Raw genomic sequence first — 10,240 nt, 5'->3', positions numbered from 1 at the left:
ACTTGTCATAACTCTTTTTTTGATTAAAAGTAGAAAAAAACATTACATATCTGATACAACTGCTAGATTTGAAATGCCTCAGAGCGTCTTTATTAACTAACTTTCTGAAGTTTTACCATTTAAAGCCCCAAAAGTTGCATGAGCGAGACTGGATACCACATTTTTTAACATCACGTTAATAAATGATAACGCGTTAAAAGGCACCGCTGGGATTCGAACCCAGGATCTCCTGTTTACTAGACAGGCGCTTTAACCAACTAAGCCACGGCGCCACCGCGTGCAGCCAGAATAACACGACTCTTGCAGACGGTGTCAGATATTACATTATTGTATAACATTTGCTTGTTTGGTGGCTTAGTCATTTAGCCCAAGTCTGTTTGGCATTATTTTACCTTCATATTATTACATAACACAGCATTGGCTACTATAGTACTCCACTATAATCTTCGGTTTTAAATGTGAGGAACTTCGTGGTAAAATAATAAAATATGTGCTGAAATGTAAAACTCCACATGTTAGAAATCCCGTCGCGCGGCGATGGCGTCAGAACCGGAAGCGTGTGCAGCGTGATGCAGTTCGGTCTGATCCGTGTAAGTTCATCTCTGATATCATGTAAATATATCACTCTAATGATAACAACACACAGTTACTGTTATTCTCGATGGCTATATTCACTCAGAATACTGAACGTAGCTGTCTGTGTTACCCTTATGAGCATTAACCGTAGTTTTATTGTAGTAAACATGAAGTAGCCATGTGTGTATCCACAATTTTAACAACAAAAAGCGTGGTTAATTTGTGGTTACCATGGTTTAACTAACGTTACAGCAGTAGCTATGTTTTTTGGTTTTAAAACCATAAGTGGGTAACAAATGAGAGTCATTTAAATGCTTATGTAAGGATTGCTGTTTTTATAAGATCCTGTTGGTGCATGTTGTGTCTCAGTGTTCACATTGGCTCTGTTGGTGCATGGGTGGTGAAGAGGATGATGGGCAGGTTGTGTTTTGCTCAGAAGACTGTTCTGGCCCCTATGGTGCGGGTGGGCTCTCTGCCCATGAGGCTGCTGGCCCTGGACTACGGAGCAGATCTGGTGTACTGTGAGGTGAGATGAACATGTTTCACTCCATCTGAAGCTCATGCACTTGCTTTGAAATCTGCTAAACGTGCACACGGTCTCATGGCCCTTGTGTATTTCAGGAGCTGATTGACATCAAAATGGCCCAGTGTGAGAGAGTGGTAAACGGTACATTATTATTTATTATACAGTATGCCGCTCAGGCACATTTAACGCGTTTGAACTGCTCTAAGTGATGAGAAATCAAACCAACTCATTATGTATTAACCCTATAAAGCTTACTGTATCATTTTTGATAGGCATATTTCCTCTAAATGATCAACATGATGAAATATTGTTGAAAAACCACTTGTACACAATCTACTACATGCCTTCTGTCGTCTGGTTGATATAGTTTATACTCTTTTACTGTAATTGCATGAACGTTTACAGTTTTTTTTTTTATATAGTAAACAAGAATAACTGTTTAATTGTTAATAATTGGTGCTGTCAAACGATTAATCGCATTCAAAATAAAAGTTGTTGTTTACATAATGTGTATATGTATTATGCATATATAAATACAAACACATGCATGTATATATTTAAAAAAATGTTTATAAATTAAATATATTTATATAGAATATAAATGTATTCAAAATATATACTGTGTATGTATATATACACATAATAAATATGATTATGTGAACAAACTTATTTTGGATGCGATTAATCGTTTCACAGCACTAATTATAATATTTCATAACACTTATTGCACTGAAGCAGCTCAGCTTTACTTGATTATCCTTTTTTTCTGTTCCGATATGATCCTCAGGCTTTTGAGGAGTGTTTCTTTGTTCATCTCTCAGTGATTACTGTATAGTATCTGCTCTGCTGTTATAAAGATCCCATTGATTTCTCACTGAAGCCACCAGAAGTTCATCTCATGAACGACGAGGTGACTAAACCTTCTCATGTGTGTTCAGATGTTTTGGAGACGGTTGATTTTGTTGCTCCAGATGAGCGTGTGATGTTTCGCACCTGCAGTAAAGAGGAGGGCCGTGTGGTCTTTCAGATGGTCAGTACGTCAACTCCTTCACTTTCGTTTATTTAAAGCATGTCTCTGAATGGGCATGTTAGTGATGAGTTATGTGCTAAGGTTGAATGCATTTGAGCATTTCAGATTGAGTGTATACTGTTATCAGCTGAATTTATTTAAAGAAATAAAATAAAACGAGTTTAAAACCCAATCTGCTTGTGTTTCAGGGAACGGCCGATCCGGAGAGAGCGCTGGCTGTGGCTAAACTTGTGTGAGTTGGATGTTTTTGTTTCTGTTAGTATCATATAGTCATGTGACCTGGCTTACTTTTAGTTGGGGTTTAAAGACAATTAATATTCAGAAATAGTATCGATTTAACTGCACTGACATTGTCGAATGAGAACAAAATTTGGTAAATTGACTTTATTGAACTGAATTACGGCACTATTATCTTCTGTAGAGCTTTACAGCTAAATTGAATGTTTCATAATTGATGAATTTCACAACAATACTGTTAATTTTCTGTTTTTTTACTGTCATGCTGCATTGAAAAAACTTGTATGGCATAAATGAATGTGACTTGACTTGAAAGTAGACCAAGTATTAGATATTAGACCAAGAGTTCAGTGTAGCTCGTCTGTTTTATCCTGAACAGGGAAAATGATGTGGCGGCTGTGGATGTGAATATGGGCTGTCCCAAAGAATACTCTACAAAGGTACAGATTTGGTTCTGTGTCAAACATGCTGTGGGGTTCGAAAGAAACCACACGGACAATCTGGCATTTAAAATCATATTTTAAAACAGAAATATAAGAGTAAGATGCTGGGTAGCAGCCATCAGCACAGTGGAAATGCACTACAAAGACATTCATGTTTACATTTAACTTCTCACTCAAATTAATTTGTATTAAAAAGTATAACATTAGAAAGAAAAAAATCTAGAATTAGTATTGCAGTAATATAGGAATGTAAAGTATTTATTATTATTATTATTATTAATTTCTGCTGCTGTTATTTATACATTTTACATGAATTTCACACAGGGAGGAATGGGTTCGGCGCTTCTCTCTGACCCTGAGAAAATTGAATCTGTAAGTTTAATTTTTTTAAACTATATCCATTTATTAGTATAAAATCTGTCCCACTCTTTATTTCTTAACCACTTGTCTTTTATAGATACTAAGCACTCTTGTGAATGGAATTTCAAAACCGGTTACATGTAAAATCAGAATCCTTCCTACAGTAAGTGACCGTATATTTCATTGTATTTTACAAGCAGTTTTGTTGTTGCTTTGTTTGTAAACCCTGATATGAATCACATTCTTTACTGTTCCTAGTAATGTATTGTATCGTTGACCTAATGTGCTCTCTCAGCTTGAGGACACGGTGAATTTAGTGCAGAGAATTGAAAAAACAGGAGTGGCGGCCATAGCAGTGCACGGCAGGTGAGACGTTTTCTTTAAAAGTCTGGTTATAGATCGATTCCTAATTTACAGAGTTGGGGACTCGAGTCAAAACTTTACTCGGACTTTGAGGACTTGCGACTCGACTTTTTGACTCGAGACTTGACTTGGACTTGAGCCCTGTGACTCTTCTTTAGCTTCTGTCAATAAAGCGATGTGTATTTCTCTAGACCTACGTCAGTGCACCTGTATTACATATTAGCAAGTTCATTAAACTTCATTAAAATCACTGAATCATTAACAAATGAAACACTGGACATAAAAGAAATACTTCTTTCACTTAAGCCTGTATTTGTTCACAAACAATGATTCATTGTGAAACACCACTAATTATTATATCTTTATACTTATACTTACTATAGACAATTAATGACATAGTAATTAATACAAAGATGATAATTTGGGCAAATAGCACTAATTACTTGTTTAGGACTTGCTAATTTAACTTGGACTTGTCCGTCTTGACTCAAGGATTGAATGCACTTACTTGTGACTTGCAAAGCAATGACTTGGTCCCAGCTCTGCTATGTCAGAACATCTTTATATTTTGCTGTTTTTGTTGTCAGGATGAAAGAAGAGCGACCGCGGCATCCAGTCCACTGTGATTATATCCAGGCCGTGGCTGAGAGCGTGTCCGTACCTGTCATCGCCAAGTCAGTCTTCACCATACATTACATTCATGCCACAGTTACTCAACGTATTTGTCAAATAGAAGCTGTCTATGGATTGAATCGGCAACCTCTTTGAATCTGTTAATCAATTTGACATTTGCAGTTGGTATTATTTGTTTATAATATTTTCATAGTTTAACCCGTTTTTTTTCCTCTCTGTTTGTTTTTAGTGGAGGCTCTTCAGACATAGTGAAGACGTTCGAGGACATCGAGAGGTTTCGAGAGGCGACAGGAGCGTTGTCTGTCATGCTGGCTCGGGCCGCCATGTGGAACCCCTCCATCTTCCGGCAGCAGGGAGCGCTGTCTGTGGAGGAGGTGATGGAGGAGTACATCAGATATGTGAGTGACACAACATTTGCATTGTTCGCAAGCTCAGGCATAAGTTGCTTCAAATCAGAATAAATCATATGAAATCGGTAACACTTTACAAAAAGGTTCCAGTTTTTAATATTACATGAAATACTTCTAAAGCATTTATTAATCTTAGTTAATGTTGATTCCAACATTTACTAAAGCATTATTCAAATGAAAAGTATCTGTTAATGTTAGTTAATGGACCTGAGCTAACATGAACTAATAGTTGTATTTTTATTCATTAATATTAACAAAGATGAATAAATACTGTAACAAATGTATCGCTCATTTTTAGTTAATGTTAGTTAATGCATTAAATATAGTTAACAAATGGAACTTTAAGTGTTACCAATAATTCATGACAAAAATAGTCATTATTATTATTATTATTATGGACAGGAGTAATTAGCTAGCTCTTTTTATAATACATCATAAAATTAAAACATAATAAAATAAAATAATATTGTATGATTAAAAAAGCTCTTTAAAAGTAAATGTATAAGATGAAATAGCAAATGAACATATCTTAACTCTAATGCTTCCACTTGTGCAGTATATTATATTGTAAATAAAAAATGCAAGAATATGTTGTTTGAGTCTTTTTTCTTCCCTATATTTACCCACAGGCTGTTCGTTATGACAATAACCCGTTTAACACCAAATACTGCTTATGCCAGATGCTCAGAGACAGAGTTGAGTCTCCATTTGGAAAACGGTTGCATGCAGCTCAGACCAACGAAGAAATATGGTAACGTCATGCATTGCACATGTGGATTTTTAATTTGTTAATGGTTTATATGATCCACAAAACAGAAAATGCAGTATTTAAGATAAATGACTATGATAATGAGTCTGAGATTTTATTAAATGTGCTTAATTGTCAAAAAAGTATTTCTTTTTAAATATGACTTGGACATGTTTTCATTGCAGTGAGGTGTTTGGCATGACTGACTTCTACAACAAGACCAGAGCTGAACTGGAGGCCAGAAAAGCTGCTCTGCAGACCAATGCTGATCAGCCGCAGCTCCCACGACTGGAGGAGGATGTCCTCACCATGCCTGTCCGCTTCGAACGGTGGAGCGACCCTTAAAACAGTGGCCCATTAAAGCAGACAGGACTTTAGCGTGTTGATATTTACTGTACTGTGTCTGTGTTCTCCAGGCGAGATTACCCTCCTCAGATCACGCCAAAGATGTACCTGCTGGAGTGGAGCCGCAAGGAAAAGCTTGATCAACCTGTATATGAGACGGTCAGTTCTCAACTAGAGAGGAGTTCAGACGAAACCAGCATTAAAATAAGCTAAAACAAAAACTCTAAATTATTTGAATTCACCACCTCAAAAACTAAATAATGTTATTTGTATTGGATGAACCCCCTGAAGAATCTCTAGACCACTCTAGGCCTGCCATATCTTAGCTTATTTTATTTTAGCTTGTCTTAGCTTATCTTAGCTTAACTTATCTTAACTTAACTTAGTTTAGCTTATCTTAACTTATTTTAGCTTATCTTATCTTATTTTAGCTTAATTTATCTTAATTTATCTTAACTTATCGTAATTTAACTTAGTTTAGCTTAGCTTAACTTAATTTAGCTTATCTTAGTTTAGCTTAAATTAATTTAGCTTAATTTAGCTTAATTTACTTAGTTTAACTAATTTAACTTACTGACTTACTTAATTTACTTACTTGGCTCTACCTACTTAACGTACCCTCGGTTTCACAGACAAGGCTTAAGGCCAGCCCCAGACTAAAGTGTAATTCTGAGCTGTTTCAACTGAAATAAACTTGCACTGACTGATCTTTAAAAATATCAGTGCCTGTGGTTTGTCTCAAGATGCACACCAGTAATGTTTTTTTCTAAGGCATGTTAATGAAAATGACTTAAATGTCCTAATTGAACTATGGCCTAATCTTGGCTTAGTCTAAACCCTGTCTGTGAAACCAGGCCTTACTTTACTTGCATTACTTACTTAACTTACTGACTTAATTTACTTAGCTTAACTAATTTAACATACTGACTTAATTTACTTACTTAGCTTAACTTACTGACTTAATTTACTGACTTTCTTAATCTACTTTACTTAACTAATTTACTCGCTTAACTTACTTGCTTAACTTTATTTATTTTAGTGTTGTCTAGCGATTTACATAATATATGTGTGTACTGTACACAAACATACAGTATATATTTTGAAAATACATCTATTTACGTGTGTGTGTATATTCGTATTCATATAATTTATATGAAAATATATTTAATATATAAACATAACATATTTTTCTTAAATATATACATGCATGCATGTGTATTTATATATGCATAATAAATATACACAGTGCACACACCTATATTATGTAAACAAAACCTTTATTTTGGATGCAATTAATCGTTTGACAGCACTAATTTATTTATTTAATCTATATCCAGTAAATCTCGATCAACTGGAAGTGTTTCTTGGCCTTAGGATATTAATCTATTAACCTTTGAAAGGCTATTAAAACACAGTTTGTTCACTTCTCAGGAACAGCGAACTCAAGATCGAGCTTTTCAGTCTACGGTTATTGTGGACAATAAGAAGTACCGCTCTACTCTGTGGTGAGTTTGGTTTGTGATACAGTTACACGCTGCAGTAATGCAGAGAGAACGACTGTACCATATTTCTGTCTCTGCTTTGCTCTCCTCAGGGAGAAATCAAAGAAGTTCGCAGAGCAGGCTGCGGCTGTAGTGTGCTTACGCACTCTGGGGCTTCCAGAGGGTAAAATCGGAGAGGAGCACAGCGGACTGGTAAATAAACGCAAGAGGGACGACAAAAAATGTGCAGCATTAGATGCCAAAGAGTCAGCAGCACGAAAGAGACATATAAGGGAAGTCCCACAGGAAGAGAAAGAGGAAATGATATGCAGGACGCAAGTTGTGAATGGTGTCTGTGGTCAGACCACACGTTAACATTGGCCAAACACCATCTGAACGTAATATGAAAGACATTCAGTCCCTTTCATTAAAGTGCAGAGTGCAGTTTAATCTGACAAATAACGGTGCACTTTGTATTTGCTTGTTAAATTCAGTATTTCAAGTGCCATCTCTGTCTTATTGCACACTAGTGCTGGTTTCTTATTTGCTTTATGCCACTATTTTTTGCCTGGAGGAATAATGAGATTTTTATTAAGCACACTTTTAAAATTATTTTGACAGATTTCCACCCTTCACCAGAAGGGTGCAGTGTATCTCCAAGTACTCTCAGTACAAGGAAGTATCAGAAGTACCAAAACGTGATAATACCTTATTTATTTTAGGTGTTTTTTTTTTTTCTTGTTTTTTTTTCTTCAGCATTATTGTGAAATAAACCATTTTAACTTTTTTCTATGCATTGTATTTATTTATTTGTTCCCCCATGTAATGTACAGTGACTCACAAATGTCAAAACCTTGTAAGCTGTATTACTAGACAGCATTTTGGGCAATATAATACACATATAATGTCAAATAAATATATATATATACATACACACACAAATATATCTAAATGTATATACAGTCATGGCCAAAAATATTGGCACCCTTGATAAATATGATCAAAGGCAGTTGTGAAAATAGTTAATCCTTGTTAATCCTTTTGATCTTTTATTTTAAAAAATTCACAAAAATGTAACCTTTCATTGGAGAATAAGAATTTATAATGGGGGGGGGGGGGGGGGGGGGTAATATCATCATGAAATAAATGTTTTTCTCTAATACACATTGGCCACAATTATTGGCACCCTTTTATTCAATACTTTTTGAAACCTCCATTAGTCAGCTTAACAGCTCTAAATGTTCTCCTATAATGCATGATGAGGTTAGAGAACACCTGACAAGAGATCAGAGACCATTCCTTCATCCAGAATCACTCCAGATCCTTCAGATTCACAGCTCCATGACGGTGCTTCTTCTCTTCAGTTCACCTCACTCATTTTCTACAGGGTTCAGGTCAGAGGACTGGAATGGACAGCAGAAGCTTGGTTTTGTGCTCAGTGACCCATGTTGTGTTGTTTTTGTGGTTTGTGTTTGGATTATTGTACTGTTATAAGATCCAAACATGGCCTATTATAAGATTTCTAACAGAATCAGTCACTTATTGATTTTTATCTGTTGGTATTTGATAGAATCCATGATGCCATGTGTCTAAATAAGATGTCCAAGACCTCCAGCAGAAATATAGGCCCACAACATCTAAAATACAGCAGTATATTTCAATGTACACATGGGGTACTTTTTATCCTTGTGTGCACCAAACTCATCTTGAGTGTTTGCTGCTAAAAAGCTCATTTTTTAGTTTCATCTGACCATAGAAGCCAGTCCCATTTGAAGTTCCAGTCGTGTCTGATAACTGAATATGCTTTCGTTTTTTTTTGGATGAGCTACGATAATATTTCTTGAAACCCTCCCGAACAGCATGTGGTGATGTAGGTGCTGTTTGACATTTTTTAAAGGTTCTCTGACCCCGAGACTCAACTGTTTTCTGTAATTCTCCAGCTGTGGTCCTCGGAGAGTCTTTATCCACTCAAACTCTCCTCCTCACCGTGCATTAGGACGATATAGACACACGTCCTCTTCCAGGCATGTTTGTAACATTTTCTGTTGATTGGAAATCCTTAATTATTGCCCTGATGGTGGAAATGGGAATTTTCACTGCTCTAGCGCTTTTCTTAAAGCCACTTCACTAATTTGTGAAGCTCAATTATCTTTTGCTGCACATCAGAAATATATTATTTGGTTTTTCTCATTGTGATGGATGATTAAGGGAATTTGGGCTTTGTTTTCCCTCCTATTTATATTTCTGCCATGGCTGAATAATTTCATGTTCATAATCACCTTGGAGAGCATGTGTGTGTGTGTGTATATATATATATATATACGCACACACATACATACACAGGGGGTCCAATAAGTATTGAATACGTCACCATTTTTCTCAGTATATATATATATGTGTGTGTGTATAAAGTTGCTGTTGTCATGCTATTTTCACCAGATGTCGGTAATAACCCAAGTAATCCATACATACAAAGAAAACTAAAATAAGTTCAGAAATGAATTTGTGTAATCAAATGGAATGATAGAGGGAAAAACTACTGAAATGTAATACTTTGTACAAAAGCCTTGGTAATGACACAAAAAATAAAAGTGTCAGCCAAAACGGCGTTTTATTGTAACTACAGTGATAATAATAATAATGGTTACACTTTATTTTAAGCTGTCCTTGTTACAGTGCAATTATACATTTAAATTTAAGCACTGAGTAATATTTATTAACTACATGGACTTAATGTTTGGTCATGATTAAAGTTTGGTTTGGGGTTACTTGTATTTATGCATAATGTATTATTATAATAGTAAGTGCATGTAACGTGTAACAAGGACACATTGTGTCTTTATAAAAAGCGTTACCAAATACTTTCCAGCCGTTTTCGTTTTTAATTAACCAGTCCTCGTCTAAAACGGGGCCAATAGAGAATGCCGTCTACTCTAACAAACTATGCTTTGTGTTGAGAAAGTCGCTCATTTTGCAGTATTAGCATGAACTGTAATGCAATTATTTAAGCGGAAACTGTGGTTACCATGGTATTTTTCTGAGTTAAGGCGCTTCGTGTCTTTTGAGGCACAACCATATCCTGACCTTG

The 10,240-nt window shown here is 35.6% G+C and overlaps 1 protein-coding gene across 4 annotated transcripts; it reads left to right on the top strand.

Moving 5' to 3' along the window:
• The first annotated feature begins 542 nt into the window (after window positions 1–542).
• Window positions 543–8,315, top strand: LOC306867113 (tRNA-dihydrouridine(20) synthase [NAD(P)+]-like). Of its 4 annotated transcripts, none has more exons than XM_079412638.1 (16): window positions 543–590; window positions 946–1,102; window positions 1,198–1,243; window positions 2,041–2,132; window positions 2,321–2,364; window positions 2,749–2,809; window positions 3,137–3,184; window positions 3,270–3,335; window positions 3,468–3,538; window positions 4,123–4,209; window positions 4,398–4,566; window positions 5,208–5,329; window positions 5,512–5,655; window positions 5,743–5,830; window positions 7,103–7,176; window positions 7,266–8,315. In XM_079412638.1, the coding sequence occupies exons 2-16, from the start codon at window positions 986–988 to the stop codon at window positions 7,525–7,527; spliced, it is 1,491 nt and encodes a 496-aa protein (XP_079268764.1). In that variant the 5' UTR covers window positions 543–590; window positions 946–985; the 3' UTR covers window positions 7,528–8,315. The 4 variants fall into 4 exon arrangements, with proteins under 4 accessions (XP_079268764.1, XP_079268766.1, XP_079268765.1 ...); XM_079412640.1 differs by having other exon boundaries at window positions 546–590; window positions 1,198–1,236; XM_079412637.1 differs by having other exon boundaries at window positions 552–590; window positions 983–1,102.
• Window positions 8,316–10,240: the final 1,925 nt, after the last annotated feature.

Source organism: Barbus barbus (assembly GCF_936440315.1).
Source record: "Barbus barbus genome assembly, chromosome: 48".
Lineage (NCBI taxonomy): Eukaryota > Metazoa > Chordata > Actinopteri > Cypriniformes > Cyprinidae > Barbus > Barbus barbus.
The sequence above is the reverse complement of the archived record's forward strand: the minus strand, read 5'-3'. Positions and strand labels throughout refer to the sequence as shown.